Consider the following 21,207-nt stretch of genomic DNA (forward strand, 5'->3'; position numbering starts at 1 on the left):
GGCCAGACAGATTGGGAATTCAAGGGAGTAGTTTCCCCCTCATTCTCATCCATCTTCTAATCTCTTTTGCTCAATAAAGAGCCTAGAAAGCTCAGATAAATACCAGGGGGAGACACAGAAGCCAGCATGAGAGACTGACTTCTTCTCCTGGGCTTGACAGGCTTGGGGAAGCTTGGAACTGGTGAAGGCCCAGCTCACTGTCCTCCTGCAGAGCCTGTCAAGTCACCTTGCACGTGACACTGGGCTGGTTTTGTAGGTTGTTCCTTAATATTAGCTGATTTGTTTTTAATAAAAGGGCATCTCACTAACTAGGTAAGTTTGTAAGTCATCCACTAAATTATTGTGAAAAAATATTTTAGCACAGTCCATATTCAAGGAATTATTGGAATACTGGTAGAAAGGATTCACTTTCAGTAATCAGTTGGCTTGAATTATAAAAGGCATCACAAGATGCCCAGCCATGAAAAATAGAGCTCTATTCCCAAAGAGTAGTCACTGCCTCTGTTAAGAATTTCAAAGCCTTATGTATGCACCCCTGTGTTCATGGCAACATTATTCATAATAGGCAAGATATGAAAGCAACCCCAATGCCCACTGAAAGAAAAGTAGGTGGAAAAAAGTGGTGGTTCATATATTCACTGGCATATTACTTAGACATAAAAAAGAATGAAATCCTACCACTTGTGGCAGCATGGATGGACCAAGAGGGTATTGGGCCAAGTGAAATAAGCCAGGCAGAGAAAGACAAATACCATGTGATTTCACTTTTATGTGGAATGTAAAGAATGAAATAAATGAACAAACAAAACAGAAACAGATTCCTAGACACAGAACAGACTGGTGGTTACCAAAGAGGAGAGCGATGGTGGCCTAGGTGAAAAAAGTGAAGGGATTAAGAAGTGCAGATTGGTCATTACAGAATAGTCACGGGATGTAAAGTACGGCCTAGGGAATCTAGTCAATGACACTGTAATAACTATGTGTGGTGCCAGGTGGGTGCTGGAAATATTGGGGGACGCTTTGTAACATGTATGATTATCTAATCGCTATTCTATACACCCAAAATTAATACAAAATAATATTGAATGTAAACTGTAACTGAAAAATAAAATTTTTTAAAAGAATTTGAAGTCTGCAGGGTGGACCTCAGCATACCAAGATATTTATTACCTCCCTAGTACCTCTAGAATTCTCTATCACTGAGTATTTGGGACTCCTTTACCCTTAAATGGTATGGAACTTCTTTAATCCAGGTGTGGTCCCTGCCCAGGGTTCTTTCTCTGGGAAATTTGGATTTGAGCAAAGCTAGTCAGTCTAGGGACCAAGGTTCTATAAACTCCAGTGTTATAAGAGAAGCCTTCAGCTTTGGGAGGTAAGAAGCAGATCTGCAGAGATTGCAGAGTAGAGGACACTGGGCTTAGAGAGATGAGCGCCCTCACTTCTCATCTGATCACCTGACCAGCCAGGCTCCACTTCCTCCCAAGGCCCTTGTACTGTATACTGCTTGGGTTCTGGAGGAAACATCACGTCTTTATAATACTTTGCCATTCTTATCTCTGAAATCAAACTAGCTTAAATAACATTGTATTCCTTGCAGCCTTCTTACTTAGACTAAGATGGGGGTGGGGAGTTCCAGTGTTTGGTCTCACTCTATAAAGTGACAGTAGTGCCCTACATTTTAAAATAGAAGAAAGTCCATGAAGCCTCTGGTTTGTTCCATTTGGAGTGTTCCAAGCAAGATAGTATACTGACTGCTATACATTCATGTTATTGAGGGGCAAGTGCTCTGCCTACACTCTCATTTCATTGCCTCAATCTTATAATGAGGCTTCTGAGTGGATTAGGTGACTTGCTGAGGACACAGAGGTGGCACATGGCTAAGCTGGGACTGGAGGTGCAGATCCCCTGGCCATGGCATGGAAGGGGCGGGGCAGACTCCAGCCTGGGCCAGCCATGGACAGCATCAAAGAGGGCTCGGCTCAAGGCGCTGGTTCAGAAGGGCTCTCAGGGATGACTGTTCTGGGCAGTGGAGAGGGGGCTGTGTGAATAATGAGGGCGATGGAGAGGAGGCTCAGTCAAGTTCAAATTAGACCATTCATTAGCAAGTGTCCACAGTGATTCATTTTAGCATTTGTCCCTAATGTCCATAGCTATCATGGGAGTTGTGAGAATGACAAAGTGGTGTGGTGTCGCAACAAGGCCTTTCTACAAGCAGTTCTTTGACTCAGGAAGCAAAGCCCTTCTCCAAGACACAGAGACAAGGTCTGCTGTTGTACCTGGCACTTACCTGAGGGGCCATCTGGTGCTGGTCTCTGATGGGCTCAGTGCCAGCTTCTAATTCCAAACCAGCTCCATCAGCTGGGCTTTTATTTTTTCTCTGGGAGAGTGCTAGTAACCTGTGGGAGGCCTGCGGGCCTGGAGTGGTTCCTTCCCATCCCGGGAAGTGGCTCCTCGCCAAGTGCCTTTAGGGAGCAGTTGCAGAGGCCTGGCCTCCCAAAGCCAGCTAGTCTGGGACAAGAAGTCTGTTTATGGTTGCCTTTGGGATTTGATTAAGAAGATGATATGCACATGATGGTGAATGGTTACAATTATTTGTTACAAGAATAAAGATGGTTTTCACATTTTTTAAGGCCTTGTCATTGCAAAGCCTTTTCTCCCCTCTTCTAACACTTATGACTTAGTTTCTGGAGATCAAAGTAGACAGATCTTTCATAACTCTTCACCCAGCATTCCCAAAACATATGTGCATATCCAAGACTCCCTAAACTCAGGGGATTAGACCAAGTTTGTGGAATGTAATGAATATGATGAATTTAGAGTCCCAAGTCTTCCTTCTTCTCTGTTTGTTGAATGAATTTCCTGCTTCACAAGAGCTGATCATGATGCTGCTAAGAGATAGTTCAAAATATTTTCCATGATGTCATCTGAGCTTGTGCATTTGTTTTTGGTTTTTTTGTTTTGTTTGAGGGGGTGCCTCTCCTAAATAATAGCATACCTATTGTATGGTCAGTATTTTCTTTCCCTAGTTTTGCACAGTGCTTTCCAAAGTTATTGTTAGTGTTAACTGAGCCTTAGAAAGTGTAAGAATCTGTCCTAACTGATATAAACAGGAGTATTCTAAGATGTACAGTAATACTCTTATTAATGACAATTTTTTATTGCATGCTCTGCATCCCAGATTTAGTGACTCTTTTTCTGGCATGTGAACTGCCGTCTGTCCTTACAAAAGGCTCTAGGCCTGGAGGGCTCTTCCTGCAGGTGGAGGCCGAGGGACCCAGCAGTCTGCCGAGTGCCGAGCTGGCTGGGACTCGTGCTGCGAGGCAGGCACTGACATATCCCGCTGGCTCCATAGGCGTGTTGCATGCTGGAGACTAACCGAGAAAATGGTAAAGTCAGCTCTCCAGGGCGCCTGCCGAGAAAGCCCTCCCTCCGGGTTCCCCAGCATGTTTGCCGATTGCTCTTTGCCCAGGAAAGTGTGCTGGCTTTAATTTTCCCTTGTGGAGAGAGGGAAAGCCCCCAGGAGATAGGTGATTTACCGGACTCCTTTCAGGAGGAATTTCTCAGCTTGCACTGAGAAACTCATACCGTTGCCTTCCAGGGCGGGGGAGGGGGGACCGTGCGAAGTGAATTGTGCCCTGCCATGGGAATCATCTTCCCAGAAAGTTGGCAATGGGCAGGACATGTGTCGCTTCTCCTTCTCCAGGTTCACCAGTACTATAGCTGTCTCCCAGAAGAGAAAGTTCCGTATGTCAACAGCCCTGGCGAGAAACTGCGCATCAAACAGCTATTACACCAGCTGCCACCACATGACAATGAGGTAAGGGCTGAAGGGGTCTTAGGAAGACTCTTCTTGGAACCTCTGAATTGTTTCTGCTCCACAACTGGAATGCTGTGGTCCGTGAGATCTCGGAAGGAAAACTGGCAGTTTAGTTTAGGTTCAGTTTCCTTAACTAGAGCCGAGAGAAACTGTCCCACACCTTCTGGAGAGTGTTACCAGAGAGCAGGATCTCACGAGGCACTGGAGTCACCTCTGGGCCTGGCACTACTTGCTATTTGGGGGTAACCAGGGAGCACTAACATGTAAAAGCTCAAGTCCAGGTTTTCTTAGTTGAAGAAGAGTGTGCAAGTCTGGGTCCTGAGCACGTCAGACTGGGGACTCCACGGCCAGTTCAGACCCCGCAGAAGCTCCGTCAGACTGTGGGGCTCCACGGCCAGTTCAGACCCCGCAGAAGCTCCGTCAGACTGTGGGGCTCCACGGCCAGTTCAGACCCCGCAGAAGCTCCGTGGCTCTGCGTCATCTCCTGAGAAAGAGGTGTGCTCACTTCCCACGCCGCACCACAGCAGAACTTCTGTGTTCCGATTTGCAGCTCTGAAAAGCCTGTGTTTTTGTCATTGAAAGTCCAGCTTGCTAAGGTCACCCGTGTGCCCTTGAAACTGTGGCTTGCAGGCTCTTCCTTTTCTTTCTGAACCTAGACACATGGCACTGTCCGCAGGCACTTCTTGTATTTGAAGTTAAGTTGATCATAATGGGAAATTTGTAAATGCTTTAAAGGCATCACACTGCTTGAGGGGTTTAGATTTGTAAACTAGAAATTAATTTTTAAGTATCTGGTTTGTAAAAATGATAACTCATAGAATTGAGTTGTCTACTGAACTCTGATTGCATTTTAAACAAAAACATAATTTTCAATTAAAAGAGATGTAACCCCTTTAGCGAGCTAGACACCAGCTTTCTACCCACTGCCACACCCACAAGCTAGAACCCAAAGGAAATGACTGAGTGCTTTTTTAGCCTTTACCTTCTCCCATTTGAATAAAAAGGTAAATTTGAATAAGTGGAGCAAAAGCTTGAACACGGAAGCGGCTCCTAGAAGGAGAGCGAGGCTTCCCTTTCCTAGTGTTTATTTCAGACATCATTTAAAAAATGGATATGCTTTCTCTTTAAACCTGAGAGCAAGCCTTGTAACCTGATGCCCAGTCAACGAATCTGGAAGTGAAAATGAGGGTTTTTACAAGCAGGAGGGGTGTGCCTTTCTTTAAAACTAAGTCCATAAAATGTCAGTGGTGTAACCGTATATTCTGGGCTGTTCGGGTCACTGCAGTTCTCTCACTGGGACATCCACATGAAGTCGTTTTGGGTTTTTGTTGTTGTTGTTGTTGTTGTTAACTCTTTTTTATGTGATGGAAAGACCTGATCTGCTCTTTTCTGCTTTTAGTCATTTCTTCTGTGTACAGTTCACTGTGGTTCATGAGACAAGACCTCTCGAAGTCCTTCTTCCTGCAGTGAGAATTCTTTACATGTGACCCAGTGGGCAGATTTCACCCATTTAACGTGGCCTTTTTTGAGAACAAAGGGAGATTCTAAAGTAAATATTTGATCATTTTATTTTCATCCAAAGAAGACGATTTTGGCATCTACAGCTGTCCTGGTTTTTAAATGAGAATGCATCTGTTTAGCTCAAAGGTTTCACTGTAACCCTCTGGATGATAAAACAGTTGAGCATTTCAGTTAGCCTTTCTGATGCCCAGAATACTATGAAGACTGGTGGTGGGCAATGTTTCCCAAAGTGTGGTAGAGAGGGCACTTTATGTGGAACATGAAGAAGGCAGTAAATAAAATTGAACCATTTAACGAGAGAACCACATCCTTTTAAATTATATTTCATAATCAAGGGGGAAATTTTCGGTTGGTACCTGCAGGTGCATCACACTTCTCCAAACCCTCCTAGTGTCCACTTGGAAGTTGCAGTATTAAAAATCTGCTTTTTAGGATTTCCCACAAGCAACAGTAGCCAGCTAGAATCTGGCAACAGTGTAGTTTTGTTCTCACTCTGTTTAGTTTATGGTCACCCCTGTTTTTTGCAGGTAATACTGATTTTCCATTTATAATATACTTTGTTTTTAAGTAAACATATTCAAGTTTTTTAAAGCGAGTCAGTTTTAAAACAGTAATAAGGGGTAGTTCAAGACTATGACAAAATTCCTACCGTGTGCAGACATAAGAGGAGAGCCGAATGACTAACATCTGTCCTCTGGTTTGTGTCTGTGTAAGAAGAAGGAGCATAGCTTACCAAGAGCTGCCGTGTTAACCAAGCCCAGCGCAGCTCTTCCCTCCTGCTCTTCAGTCTCCAGCCTGTGGTTCTTCATTTTCCCAATAATGTGATGGGAGAAAAGAAGCTGTGAGGCATTGGCAGCGGTTCAGGCTCGCTGGCCTGGAGCCTCCCTCGTGTCAAGGACCATACGCGGGTGCATGGGCCTAAAAGTATCAGGATCCAAAGTCAATTTAAAGATCCAAATGCATCTGAAAGAAGAAGAAAGTTGCAGAAGTTGGGTTTGAATCTTAGTGGGGAGGCAGAGTGAGGCAGGGAGGATGAGGAACAGAAATGGACCTTCACCCTGCCTGAGCCTTGGGCTCCAGAGTTCGGAGCCTTTGGCAAGCTCTGTTGGCTGTCAGCCTCCGAGGCTGAGACCCATTTTAAATGTCCACAAGCCAGGTGGTGTTCCAGTACAAGCCAGGGCCATAACACCAAATAGAAGTGTATTTACTGAGCAAAGACTGAGGCACAAGCTTCAGGAACCCCCAGGAGGAAGATGACTCCTCCATGCCACCCTCTGTCGCCCAGGTCCGATACTGCAACTCCCTGGACGAGGAGGAGAAGCGGGAGCTGAAGCTCTTCAGCAACCAGAGGAAACGCGAGAACCTGGGCCGAGGGAACGTCAGGCCTTTCCCGGTCACCATGACCGGGGCCATTTGTGAACAGGTGAGCGTGGGTTCCAAGGCGTGAGGGCGGAACGCTCTGGCATGTGACCTCTCAGTTGCTCACCCCCCCCCCCCCCAGTCATCTTATTGCGTGCCTGTCGTGGGCCAGGCACTGCTCTGAGCCTGGGGACACAGCAGTGAACAAAAAATCTTGCTCTTGTAAAAAGCTCCATTCCAGGGGAAGAGGTCAGACAATAATATGCAGAAGATAGAGGAAATGCAGCAGGGAAGGGAGAAGGGAGTGCTGGGTGTGGAAGGTTGTGTTTTCCTTACGTGGCCTGGAAGGTGCCCCTCAGGCAGCAAAGACGGCAGGAGCTGGGGCATGACATGTGCAGCCTGGGGAAGGGGCTGCGAGGGCAGAGGGAACGGGCAGCTCCCAGGCCCTGAGGCAGGGGCGTTTCTGTCCTGAGCAGTCGGCCAGTGTGGCAGGGCAGAGTTCACCACGGAGCAGAGCTGACAGAGGGCCAGTCCCGGAGACTGACCTACCCATTGGAAAGAGTTGAGCTGAGGAATGACACATGATGGCTTTATAGTTTTAAATGAGTCCTTTAGAAAAACGGAGTTTACATGGACTATGGGTCAGGCAGCCTCTTTCCCAGAGTCATGCCAGGACTGGTGACATCTAAAGGATGGTAAATGATGGTCTTCTGGCTCTAAGGGTTCCTCGGCAAAGTGCATGAAGCCCCCTGCATTCTCCCTCAGACCTCACTAGGTTGAAGAGTCTGAGTTTATTGTTTCTCTCACCGTCCTGTAGAATGCTCAGGGCATGGCAGAGGAGGGCTTTGAAGAAAGCAGGGTGGTGGCGATCTAGTCTGCCTGCATTCACCCTGCTCCTCTCAGATGCCGAAGGCCTGCTGGTGCTAGATGTCGTTTTCTACACTTGGCTGAGCCCTGCTGCTTTTAGTACAGGCCCATCGAACTCGGGGGCTCTAAAAGGACTCATTTAGGAGCTGAAGATATATGAACCAGATTGGTGGAGAGAAAGTGAGATGTGAGATAGTAGTACCTGAGGGGAGTGGGAGCCATTTGGAAGCTGTTTTTGTTTTTTTTTTTCCAGATTTCAGGAGGATAGAGTAAGGAGTTTCAGGTGGGTGGAATGGAGACAATACTTAATAGGAGAACCGAAGGACCAGAGATTTGGCCATGGTCTTTATCCTTAAGACACAACCTTGAGAGAGGTGGTCGGTGGTTAAGATGTAAGATTCGGTGTGCTCCGCCACTTTCAGACCCTTCTGGAGCCAGCCCAGCTGGGCTCACCTAGGACAGAAGGAAGGTTGGGCATATTGTGGGAAGATGTTGAAAGCAGTATAGAATTGTGACAAGAGGACGGAGGCAGAAAGACAGTGTGACTCATGTTTCTCCCAGATAACCTTGGCCATATTACTTTTCCTCAGTTTTGTCATCTGCAAAATGGGGACAATAAATGCCTATATTATAGAACTGTATTGAGAATTAAATGAGATTCTGTATTGTTCAAGTAATTAAACAGAGGGCATTACACTGATGTGACTCGATACTTCATATGATGAGCTACATTAGCAAGCTAAAACCTAAGCCAGAATTAATGTACTAGAATCTGAGAAAATGAAACTTAAGGACAATCAATCACAAATGCCAACCTGGCTTTCCCAAAGAAGGCAGCCACTTAGCCAGCCATGCCGTTGCCTTGCTTGGCTCTGCCTCGCCTCTGTAAGAGCCTCTCCCTGAGCTCCAGGTGGTGGAGTACCCCACACACCCTCAGTTTGGTGCTGCCTGTCCAATTTCATTCAATATCTGCTGAAGTAAACTTGACATTTTTAATGTGCTTCGGTTTATCTGTTAACACTGTGCTGTCTCAGATCTAGTGTTATGAAAGGAAGGGGTAGTACTTTGTGTAGCCTAACGTCTTATCTTTTGTCTGGTCCCTCTCATGAATGAGCTCCTAGAGACTGTTCCATGAGATCTTCTTTTTCTAGAAAGCATTTCAACCAGTGTGAGGTATATGATGTAGGAAAGGTTTGGAGGTAGCTTTTCTAATCTTTAGACGTTGCCCCCAAAGCTCAGCCCCATGTGTGTGGCCATAGTACTAGACCCTCAGGCTGGGAACCTCATGGCCAATGTCATTTCAGCAGAGAGCCTTCCCCAGAACCCCTGCCTCACACTTTATTTCTCTGTCAAAGACCCTCGGACCATATTCATTTTATCTCACCCCAGCTGCAAACATGGGTTATCAGGGATTCCACCTGGTTCCCTTCTGGATAGGAAGGAACTTTGGAACATGAGTAGGGAGATAGGGGAGGGAGAAAGAAGAAGCCCTTTCCAGAATCTGGTCTTAGAAGGTGTGCCTTTTCAATCAAGACTATGTAAAAAGATGCTAGAGGAAGCAGGCTAAGAGCATGCCTGAGGAGCTTTCAGAGAAATAATGGTGGGCATATTTTAATGAACCCACTCCCCTATCATCTTACAGCCCCTCTCCCCACTCTGGGCCCCCACAGCCTACTCCTGGTGTTAAACTTGGCTGAGCCTCTGGATGGAGCATGGAGGATCTGAAAGATCCTTCAAAGTGAGACCTTCGCTTTGTTTAAGTTTGCCTCCTGCCTGCAAGAGTTTCCCTTTCTTTCCACCTTTGTGAGTCCTTATTTTCTGTTACTTCATCTTACTTGGTGGCTCTGAGAAAGGCAAGTGGGTGCAGGGCACGTATGTGAGGCGGGTTGCACGGGGACCAGTTGGAAACTACGTGTTCAGTAGTCTACTGTTGTTGGAGGTGGGGGTCATTTATCACCTGAGCATGGTACTGAGAGGCAGGAGCTAGTGTTCACACTCACGTTTCCATTTGCTTCACAGTGCGGAGGCCAGATCAATGGTGGGGACATTGCCGTGTTTGCGTCACGCGCTGGCCATGGCGTTTGCTGGCACCCACCTTGCTTCATATGCACCGTGTGCAGTGAGCTCCTGGTGGATCTGATCTACTTCTACCAGGATGGGAAGATATACTGTGGTCGGCACCATGCCGAGTGCCTGAAGCCGCGCTGTGCAGCCTGTGACGAGGTCAGTGTACCCTCCGTGGGGCTTGCAGCCCTGCCAAGCAGCCCTGTGTTGCATAACCAACACACTGTCCTGTGGCTTCCTGCACAGAAGAAAACCACAGGCTGCTCCACCTGCTTATGTTAACCCTTCCCAGGAGGAAGGCCCACCCATCCCTGGTGGTTGGCATGTCCAGTTGTGGCCTGCCTCACTGACGCAGCAGTCTCGTGGCCACCCAGGTGGAAGAGCAGTTGGTTTCTGTAGCTGAAGAGATTGCTGATATTAAGTCAGTTCAGAATGCTTAAAAGGGAAAAAATGGCATTGTGCAGCTGTAGTTCAGCCCTCGTCCTAGGGAGCAGTCATCCGTAGTAGTGCACCACTTATGTCTTAGAAAGTTCTGTTTTCTTAGCTTCATTGGGACAGGTTGGTTTGAGAAGAGAACTGGTAGCATTATTTAATTTTCCCATGATTTACAAAAGTTCTGATGAGGATTCAGGAGGCAGATGGATACTGCATTTGGTAAACTTTGCCCCATGGTCTAAGAAGAACTTGAATTTGCTACCCAGTGTAAGAAAGCAGACAAGTACAGAAGCTCCAGGCCTGATGCTTTCTCCTACCAGAAACACACCCAGGTATGATCTGTGAGCTGGAAGACTTGAAATCCTGGTTTTAGCTTTAAAGGTTTGGAGCTTATAGCTTGATACAAATTTTTTAAGAATTTGGAGTAGAAAAGAGAATGTTCCAAAGCAGACAATTTTTATGGGAATCATTTGGGGAAATGTCTTGGACAGGGGTTTCCTCCTGCAGAGTGGATTTTTGGTTCTATCTGAGTCTGTAAACAGAAATGTGGAACTGTCTAAACAACATTTGCTTTTTCAGCCCGAGTTCACTATGACATGGGCATCTCTCCCTTATATAAACTGCCTAGGAAAGATTCACTCTTCTAGGGGGAAGTGGAGCAGTCTTATATAATTTGGATTCTAATGCTACGGTGACGTGCTAGAAAGACCCTATAGACAGGTAGTTAGGAAACTGAGTTTAGGGCCAGCTCTGTAATTGTAGACAGCCACTTCACCTCCCTGCCTCAGTTTCCACATCTGGAAATGAGTGCTCATGATATGACGTTATGTTATTTCGTTGCAAATAGAATATGATTATTTAAGTGCTTTGAAATTTTGGTTTTCTGAAATATAATTCACATAACACAAGGTTCACCCTTTTAAGGTACACACATTCAGAGATTTTAAATATATCCACAAACTTGTGCAACCATCACTACTTTCTGACCCCAGATGATTTGCACCACCCCAAAAAGGGACTCTGTATCTATTAGCAGAAACATCCCTTTCCCCTGCGCCCAGGCCCTGGCAACCACTAATCTAGTCTCTGTCGCTATGGATTTACATATTCTGGACATTTCATAGAAGTAAAATAACGCTGTATAGCTTTGACCTTTTGTGTTTGGCTTCTTTCACTTAGCATGATATATTCAATGCTAATTCGTGTTGTGACATGTATCAGTACTGTATTCTGTGTGTGACTCATATTCAGTTGTATGTATATATCACATTTTGTTTAGCCATTTTTCAATTGATGGACATTTAAATTGTTTTCACTTTTCAACTGTTATGAACAATGCTGCTATGAATATTCATATACAGGTTTTTTTGTGGACATATATTTTCAGTTCTCTTGAGGGTATGTTTACCTATCAGTGGAATTTCTGGGAAATGTGAAAGTTCTGTTTAATTTGTTGAGGGAATCCATACTTTCTTTCAGGACAGACACACAATTTTACATTCCCACTCTCAGTAAATGAGAGTTTCAGTTTCTCCACAGTCTCCTCAACACTTATTGACTGTCTTATTGATTATAGTCCTCTTAGTGGGTATAAAGTGGTTTCAGTTCACGTTTTCTTAACAGCTAACAATGTTGTGCAGCTTTGCATGTCTTTATTGGACACGTGTACATTTTTCTTTTTTGAAGAAATATCTATTCAAATCCTTGACCCATTTTTTCAGTTGGGTGATTTTTCTTTTCATTATGGAACTGTAACTGTTGTTAAATATTCTGGATACTAGTTCCTTATCAGTACATGATTTGCAAGTCTTTTCCCCCATTCTTTGTGTATATTTTCACTTTCTTGATGGTGTCTTTTGAAGCACAAAGGTATTGAGCTTGGATAAAGTCCAATTTCTTGTTGTTATTGTTGTTGCTTACACTTCTGGTTTGTCATATCTAAGAAACCATTGCCTAATTGAAGATCATGAAAATTTACACCTATTGTTTTCTTTCAAGCATTTTATAGTTTTTTGGTTCTTTAGGTCTTTGATCCCTTTTGTATTCCTTTTAGTGTATGGTATGAGATCGGGGTTCTGATTCATTCATTTGCATGTGGCTATCCAGTTATCCCAGCACCATTTGTTGAAGAGACTGTTCTTTCCCCATTGAATGTTCTTAGCACCCTTGTTGATAACCAATTGACTGTAAATGTTTAGATTTATTTCTATACCTTTGATTCTATTCTGTTGGTTTACATGTTTATTCTTATACAAGTACCACTTGACTGTAGTTTATAGTAAGCTTTTAAATCTATGCTTTGAAATTTTAAAAATCTACATTAAAGGTCAAAGCACAGAGGCTTCTGAGGGCTAGCAAATGTTGTACATGAGAGTGGCTTATGTTAAGGCCACAGCAAGTGGTGAAGAGTATGACCAAACTGCAGATGGGAGCATTCACTGCTCACCCAAGAGCAACAGCCTCTCCTCTCGGCGTGAGCTTCTGCGGCCATGCAGGATGTATACCAGGTGTTGCCAAATATTATGTATTCAAAAAAGAGACCGAGTTCCAGGTGTTCGTATGACATTTCACATCTTTTATATGTATTGTTATAGGCCAAATAAAACAGATATGTATGTTCAAAGTGCCCGTGGGTTGTTGGGTTTTGGTCCTGCTTTATAGTCTTAATACTAGAACATTCTTTCTTTTATTGAAACGTGGTTAAACCAATTACTAGCCAGGCCAGAAACCATGCTTAATTGTCCTTTAGACAAGTGCACATGTGGGAACTGATTTAGATATAAAATGAACATACCCATAGCCATTTTTGTTCAATAATTTGTGGGCGGGACCTGCTTTCTCACCATTCTAGTGTGGGACCCCTTGCTTTCCTTAATTAGGTCCTAACCATTTGGCTTCCCCATCACCAGATCATCTTTGCTGACGAATGCACTGAAGCCGAGGGGCGCCACTGGCACATGAAACATTTCTGCTGCTTCGAGTGTGAGACAGTGCTGGGTGGCCAGCGCTACATCATGAAGGAGGGAAGGCCTTACTGTTGCCACTGCTTCGAGTCCTTGTATGCAGAATATTGCGACACCTGTGCCCAACACATAGGTGAGGCCATGCTTGGGCTTAGTTTGATCCTATCGGGACTAGACCTTTATGTATCTGATGCAGTTAGAATCCCTTTGGTTGCAAATGACAGAAACCCAACTCATACCAGCTTAAGTGATAAAGAGAATATCTTGAGTTACATGACTAGAAAGGCCAAGGAGTATGTTTGCCTTAGGTAGCGATGGGTCAAGTGTTCCAAAAGAGTTTTTTCCCACTGTGTCTCAGCTCAGCTTCTCATCACATCATTTGGGAGCAAACAGCCTTCACATAGTGGCCAAGATGACCCTCCAGTGACACAGAGGCTTTGCGCTCGCATTCTATAAAGGAGTGGGGCATGTCTCTTCCCCTATCCAAGTCAGGTCTCCGTATAGGAATCACATAGGCCCTGCTTTGGTCATGTGTTCTGCCCCGGAAACAAGAGAATAAGGAATTCCTAGTTTCCTATTGGTCTGCTTGACTCATAGGCCTGCACCTGAGGTGGGGCTATGTGATGTACAGCCCCATTACCAAGAGTCAGGGAAAAGGAAAATATAACCAGATGTCTTCCACTGCCTCCCTGGAAAAACTTAAGGGTCAACAGAGGGAGAAATCAAACCAGTTCTCTTTGTAGAAAGGGAAAGATAGCCAAGCAAACCAAGTGGTTTCTGGAAAGCAGGTCTAAAAACAAATGAACAAAAATAAAACACCAAATAAAAACTGACCCAACCAAATACAAAGCAAGAGAGGCTCAAAAAGCTTATAAGGTATAAACTTCCCAAACAAGTGGCAGACCTGAGATAGTAAAAATCATTTCCCCTTTGCAAATACTACCCAGTTTGTTCAGCCCTCTGGACCATGTTTCCTCTGTGGCTTCATTCAACTTGCCTTTCCTGGCAACTTGAGAATGAGCCACCCTTGAAAAAGAAGGATGTTGGCAGTGAATGAATGTTGGTGAGACCAGCAGCCTGGTCTTCCTGTGGTTTGTGCAGTTCCAAGAAATGTGCTTAGAAGCTGCCAGCATCTTACCTGCCATGGGTAGGTGTGGAGTGAGTCTGGGAGCCCGTTTTGCCCCACTTCAAAGATTTTATCAGGAGCAAAAAGAAGTAGCTTTGTCTGCTACTTCTTTTCATTAGGAATGATGTAATCAAATGAAAAATTAGCCAGTAATTTGGAGGGATTTGTGTATTGATAAAAATCACAGCTTTGCCTGACCAGGTGGTGGCACATTGGATAGAAGTTGGCTTGGGATGCTGAAGGCCCAGGTTTGAAACTCTGAGGTCACTGGCTTGAGTGAGGGCTCATCAGGCTTGAGCACAGGCTCACCAGCTTAAATGCAGGGTTGCCGGCTTGAGCATGAGATCATAGAGATGACCCCATGGTTGCTGGCTTGAACCCAAAGGTTGCTGGCTTGGCTGGAGCCCCCCATTCAAGGCACATATGAGAAGCAATCAATGAATAACTAAGGTGCCACAACTATGAGTTGATGCTTCTCATCTCTCTCCCTTCCTGTCTGTCTGTCCCTGTCTCCCTATCTCCCTCTCTATCTCAAAAAAAAAAAAAAAATCACAGCTTGTGGACAAGGCAACTACATGGCTCTGTGGTCCTTTGTTGTTGAGTGTCCATTCCACACTACCTGCTTCTGGAAGGCCTTTCTGGGCTGGAGGACCTGCCAGGCCTGGGAATAAGCATTGTCCTGCTGACCTTTGTCTAGCACACCCCCTCTGGGGACTTCGGTGATACACAGAGTCCCTTTTCCCAGCCCTAAACACCTCACTCTCTCATGACCAGAACCAACAGCTTTCATTCTTGCAAGGTCAAAATAGTCAAAAGAGGTAAGCTTCCTTTTATGGTAAGAGTTAGCAAACGGGATCTTGATTTGGACAAGTCACTGGGTCCTTGAGGAAGGGCAGGGATGAGACCTGTCAGGGGAGACAGTGCACCTCACCTACCCCACATTGCTCGCTGTAGGTTCTGGGTCTGCAAGTAAGTGCTTGCTTACATGAGAGGGGCTGAGTGTACAGAAAACTTACAGCAACGATACCCCTTCTCATTAGTACTTCTATTTCTTCTGTCCCTTTCCATTGGTGCTTCAAAGCCTTTCCAGGAACTGCCATTTAGAACTTGCACTCAGCGGCCTGGAAGAGAGGAGTCTGACTGTCCCCACAGCCTACACAGCTCGAAGGCCTGCTGTCTTCTCCTTCTCACCTCTCCTAGCTCGTTGGGAATGGTGATTGGCATTCCCATGCCTTTCCTCTTAAATCCATAAAAAGGCGTCCCTGTTTAACCCAAAAAGAGGACCTCTGTGGCTTATAGAATTATCACTGCTGCACTTAAAATGCTGCCCTTGATATTTTGTTCTAAATCTACTTTTCTGTAAAACTTGATTTCCTGCAACAGTGAAAGGGTATGCTCTGTGTATCATGCACACCAGCCTCTGGGTGCTTCATTCTGACTGTATTCTACAAATATTCCATATTTATATAGCTGCTCCGAGCAGACCCTGCATCAGGCAGCTGTTGCTAGGGCAACGGTACTCTTGCCTGCGCACAGCAAACAGTCCTATAAACAGACGACAGCTGTAGCAGCAGTCAACACATCCACCCTCAGAGAAGTACTTGAAGGGCTCGGGTGGGGGGCCCTTAGATGTAGACCGGCAGAGCCCCTTTCCAGATGTTTAGAGTTCAGGAGCAGTTCAGAGCACCATCTGACGTCGCTGATGTTTATCAGGGACCCTGTTCCACTGCCTCCTGGGCTACTTTGTGACACACTTCCTCCTCCACTCCCCATGGAGGCCCAGCCTTCTGCAAGGCCTGTCCCAGAACTAGGCCCCTCATGCCTCTGCATGTGTTTCCTTACACAGCACCGAGTTGGTAGAGGACAGGCCATAGGAGCTGGCCTTTCTGTCCCTGTGACAGGGGAGGGGAGGCTGTAGCTCCTGAGACCTGTGCTGAGTAGGAGCTCACAGCAAGGACCCAGACAGCTGGGATGGCAGCACGAGCTCCCCGGAGGAGAGGGGAAAGGGAGAGAGGAGGGAGACCAGGCCAGCCTCAGTGTTCTCTCCTGGCCTGTGTCCAGGCAGTGGCCCTCGGAGCGAAGAAGGAGACAGGCATTGAGATGTAATAAAAATGCAAGAAGAGCAGTCAGAATAGTTACAAGGCATACATCTAAGCGTACTCTGCATAGTAACTCAGTGAATCCTCACAACAAACCTATGAAGTCGATACTGCAGTTACCCCGATTGCATCATGGAGGAGACCGAGGCACAGAGAGATGAAGCCACCTGCCTAGAGGCACACAGCCAGATAGCAGCAGAACCAAGATTTGAACACAAATTAAATGAGCATCAGCACCTTCACAACCAGCTGGAATGGCAGGGGGCTGGGATTTGAACCTGAAACTTCACACTGTTATGCTAGAAAGTTGCCTTTGGGTTGCTGCCTGCCCTGCTTCCTGCCAGGAGCCTGGAGAGGAAGTGTGGAAGGAGCCACAGCTCTGGGTCAGCTGCCTCTAGCCTGCCGTGGCCAGTTCTCACTCCTGGTGGAAATGCTGTGCTGGATGAAAGCCAGGGGATTCAGTGTCCCCCCCCCCCTTGGGGTGGGCCTTGTGGCTGCTCCAGTCCCTCTAAAAATCCTCTCTTAGTCCCTATGTCCTGACTCATAATGAAACATAGAGAGCCTTAGCTTGGGGAGGAGCTAAGAGACGAATGTGCTTACCTCTCTCTCCCTGGGCTCTGGGGACCGATGGTGAATGGGAGGAGCGCAGACAGGCCCGGGAGAGGCTGCCGGCTGATTGCCTCTGTCCTTGCCCTTCTCTTTCTCTCAGTCTTGAAGCCTGTCTCCCTCTTTGCTCTGAGGGCTGCTGTCTGGATGCAGGCCAGGAGAGAACACTGAGGCTGGCCTGGTCTCCCTCCTCTCTCCCTTCCCCCTCTCCTCCGGGGAGCTCGTGCTGCCGCCCCAGCTGCCCTGGGTCCTTGCTGTGAGCTCCTTCCTGCTCAGCACAGGCCCCCAGCAGCTGCAGCCACCCTCCCCTGTCACAGGGACAGAAAGGCCACTTCCTATGTCGTACTGCCTCTCTGGACAAGTCTCTGAAAGTTCTTTCTGGAAAGGCCAGCTCAGGATCCTCACCACCAAAGTAGAGGTTTACGTTGATACCACCTTCCTGGAAAGACTTTCCTCAGCAGACACCAGGCGACCTGCAAAGGTCCCCTTCCTGCCCACAGTGATTGCGGACTGCATTCTCAGCAGACTGTCCCCACAGGACCCGGGCCCCCATAGCTCCTGGTTTTCATCCTGCCAGGTTAGCAGCTGCTGTCAAAAGAGAGCCTCCCCACATCACTGTCTTAGCAACAGTCCCAAGTCTCTCTTCTTGGCCTGGTGAAGGTCATGTGCCCGCCCCTGAACCAGTCACTGGGCTGGGAGGTACATTTTTTTACTGGCCAGTGCTGGGTCCAAGTGTAACATTAGCCCTGCCCAAAGCTCGTGGCCCAAGGGTGGCAGGGCGATGGTGCACCACCAGGAGATGAAGTCCTGTACCCAGGGGCAGAGGGGTGAGAGAAGCAGGTGCAGTGGGGGCAATGGCAGGTGCTCCTGTGGGTGGAGCGAGACTGTGTAACCAGGCCCAGCCCTGGCAGGGGGCAAAATGTGTTTCTCCCTTTCCTGAAGAAGTTAAGCAAAGGGTGTGGATGCTTCTGGAGGGGTGATATGTTTTATTTGGCAAACCATGTCCAAATATTTTCCTTACCAAGAGCTGAAATCCACATTTTTTTTCTTTTTCACTGAGCTGCTACAGTGATTACCTTTTGGAATGGGGTACACTTGTGGTGGGATTGAATTTACCCATCTATTCAATGTATGAAGAGCCCCTATGATGGGTGCACCGGGCCATGTTCCTGGGGATACCAAAGAGACTCAGTGACCCTGTCCTCATAGAGCTGCACTTTCAGGGGGAGAACTACTCAACAGATGCACGTATGCAGCTGTCCAATATCAAGCAGCATTAATGCTATGAAGAAAAATACAAAATGCAGCAGGTGTGGGTGGAGAATGATGGACAGCATTAGTAGGGTGGACAGGACGACTTCTCCAAGGAGTTGACCTTCGAGCAGACCCCTAAGGAGAGTGAAGGAGGCAGTATCAATGTCGCAGTGAGGAGCAAGACTTCCTGGGTACAGATTTCATTGGTGATTCCCAGCTGTTTTACATCAGTCAAGTTATTTAACCTCCTGTGCCTCTTTTTTTCTCATCTGAAAAGTGGAAATAATATTAGGAACCTCCCTCATACAATAGAAGGTTAAATAGGTTTACACATATGCAAGCATTTATCATACATTGATAACATTATTGCTCGTTGTCGGGAGGAGTGTGTCCCAGGCAGAAGGACTCATGGGCAGGCCACTCTGATTAGTTTCTCTACTCAGAGCAACTGACTTAAGGACTTGACTGCTACAACAAGGAGGTGTTCATAGTAGGACATGCATACCGTTCATGGGGGCCTGATCACTGGTTTGATGACATTGTATTCTGCTGTGTCTGGAACCCAGTGTGCTATATGTTTTACCATGTAATGCAGTAGTCTGAGCAGCTTATTGGCTTCTTTCATGTGTTTTCTTTCTCAGGGATTGACCAAGGCCAAATGACCTACGACGGCCAGCACTGGCACGCCACTGAGACCTGTTTCTGCTGTGCTCACTGCAAGAAATCCCTGCTTGGGCGGCCATTCCTCCCAAAACAGGGCCAAATATTCTGCTCACGGGCGTGCAGTGCTGGGGAGGACCCCAATGGTTCAGACTCATCCGACTCAGCCTTCCAGAATGCCAGGGCCAAGGAGTCCCGGCGCAGTGCCAAAATCGGCAAGAACAAGGGCAAGACGGAGGAGCCCGCGCTGAGCCAACACAGCCAGCTGCAGGTGAGCTCCAACCGGCTGTCCGCGGACGTGGACCCCCTGTCGCTGCAGATGGACCTGCTCAGCCTGGCCAGCCAGACACCCAGCCTCCCCCGGGACCCAGTCTGGAGGAGCCGCGAGGAGCCGTATCATTATGGGAACAAGATGGAGCAGCAGAACCAACCACAGAGTCCTCTGCAGCTGCTCAGCCAGTGCAACGTCAGGACTTCCTACAGCCCGGGCGGGCCAGGGGCTGGGGCCCAGCCTGACATGTGGGCCAAGCACTTCAGCAACCCCAAGAGGAGCTCGTCCCTGGCCCTGAAGGGGCACGGCGGCAGCTTCATCAAGGAGTGCCGAGAGGACTACTACCCGGGACGGCTGAGGTCCCAGGAGAGCTACAGCGACATGTCCAGTCAGAGCTTCAGTGAGACCCGAGGCAGCATTCAAGTCCCCAAATATGAGGAGGAGGAGGAGGAGGAAGGGGGCATGGCCACTCAGCAGCGTCGGACCCATCATCCGCTCAGTTCCCTGAAATACACTGCGGACATGACGCCCACGGAGCAGACCCCTCGGGGCTCCATGGAGTCGCTGGCCCTGTCTAATGCAACAGGTAGGTCTGTTCACCTGGCAGGCAGACACACAGGGTGACCTCAGGGTGACCTGACGATGGGCCTCGGCTCTCATGCTGTTCCTGCCATGTGCCCCCTCCAGCAGTTCACTGGGGAAGGTGCACCACCAAGTTTTAGATGGCTAGTTTGATCGGATTCCCTACAAGCAGAGCCTGAAGCAGACATTTGGATGCCTGTGACATGTCACAGGGGGTGCTTCCAGGGAGGGGGCGTGAGAGAAACAGGCCCAGGCGTGGGGAGGAGCGGGTGAAGGATGCTGTCTGCACAGGAGCCCAGCTTCAGCCCAACTTCACAGGGGGCTCTGGAGGACACTGTCCCCCACAGTTGGTTCCCTCTTGTGACAAAGGGGCTAATGTTTGGCACCACCATGTCAGTTAGGGTTTAGTCTTTGGCTTTGGGCCGCTGGGAGCAACTGGAGATGAGGCTGTGGATGTGGGCGTGGGCCAAAGCCGCTCCTGTCAGCAGAGGCAACGTTCAGGAGATGGGGCAGCTGTGAGCTGAAGGCAGTGCTCGCAAAACGGGGTGCTGCCTGGGGCACCGTGCATCCACAACGGCTTCCAAGGCTCTTCTGGACCCCAGTATCTCATTAGGGAGCTGGTTCGAATGTGCAGGTAAAGACAAAGAGATAGGGACAGAGCTGAGAAGGGCGGAGTGGAGAGGAGGGAGGGACAGAGAGAGAGAGAGAGAGAGAGAGAGAGAGACACTCTAATGCCCACCCTCTCCAGTCAAATTGTCTAGCTGGTTTGTGAGTATGTGAAGATGTATAGACGTTCTGCAGGACGGCACTACTCAGAGGGTCATCTGAGGATCAGGGCTGACCACAGTCCACAATGACATAAGTACTGGAAGAATAGTGCTTTTGACTCTTACAGCAATTTGACAACATCCAAAGGCATGCTATTGGGCTCATTTATTGGTCCAGGGGTAGACCAGTGAGGGTGTTGTAGAACCCGCAGGTGAGCCGTGTGTGGCACTGCTATGCATCGGTCATGTTCAGGCAGGCACGTGTCAGTCAATGGATTATAAATAAACTGGTCCTTCATCATGGATATCTTGAGAAATACTGCTCTGAGATCCACTGAGTGCATCTGCCCCTCATGAGCTGGACCCCTAAGGGTAGACCCCATATAACAGGTATCCAGTGGTCAAATGTGTCTGGGTGGAGATTGTGATAAATTGGTGTATGTCAGCCCCATCTAGAGGGGACAGCCACTGCTCAGGTACAGCTGCTTGTTGCTACATTCACAGTTATTTGTTCATTCAACAAACAGGGCTCTAGCTTTACCATGTGGCAGACATTGTTCTAGGCACTTTATAAATATTAACTCAATTAAATCATCACAACCCTATGAAAGAGGAAGACTTAAATTCTCATTTCAGAGTTGAAGAAACAGAAGCACAGAGAGGCTGAAGGACTTGACCCAGCTTTTAAAAAGTAGAGGGATTTGAACCTTTGCATATGACCCCAGAGCAGTGCTCTTAATCACACCAGGCTGCAATTTAACATAAGCCCATGCTGTCAAATCTCCCACTTGTTTCAGACAAGTTAAAAATGCGCAA

General features: G+C 47.3%; 1 protein-coding gene across 7 annotated transcripts in view; it reads left to right on the plus strand.

Annotated features, from left to right (window-relative positions):
- Positions 1-21,207, plus strand: part of PRICKLE2 (prickle planar cell polarity protein 2) — a 402,478-nt gene that overhangs the window by 338,379 nt on the left and 42,892 nt on the right. For all 7 annotated transcript variants that reach the window (XM_066350409.1, XM_066350403.1, XM_066350402.1 and 4 more), the window contains 5 exons: positions 3,704-3,817; positions 6,624-6,761; positions 9,584-9,787; positions 12,973-13,159; positions 18,753-19,628. In XM_066350409.1, coding sequence (XP_066206506.1) covers positions 3,704-3,817; positions 6,624-6,761; positions 9,584-9,787; positions 12,973-13,159; positions 18,753-19,628 — 1,519 coding nt within the window. The remainder of the gene's footprint in view (positions 1-3,703; positions 3,818-6,623; positions 6,762-9,583; positions 9,788-12,972; positions 13,160-18,752; positions 19,629-21,207) is intronic.

Source organism: Saccopteryx leptura, chromosome 10, assembly GCF_036850995.1.
Source record: "Saccopteryx leptura isolate mSacLep1 chromosome 10, mSacLep1_pri_phased_curated, whole genome shotgun sequence".
In the NCBI taxonomy this organism is placed as follows: domain Eukaryota; kingdom Metazoa; phylum Chordata; class Mammalia; order Chiroptera; family Emballonuridae; genus Saccopteryx; species Saccopteryx leptura.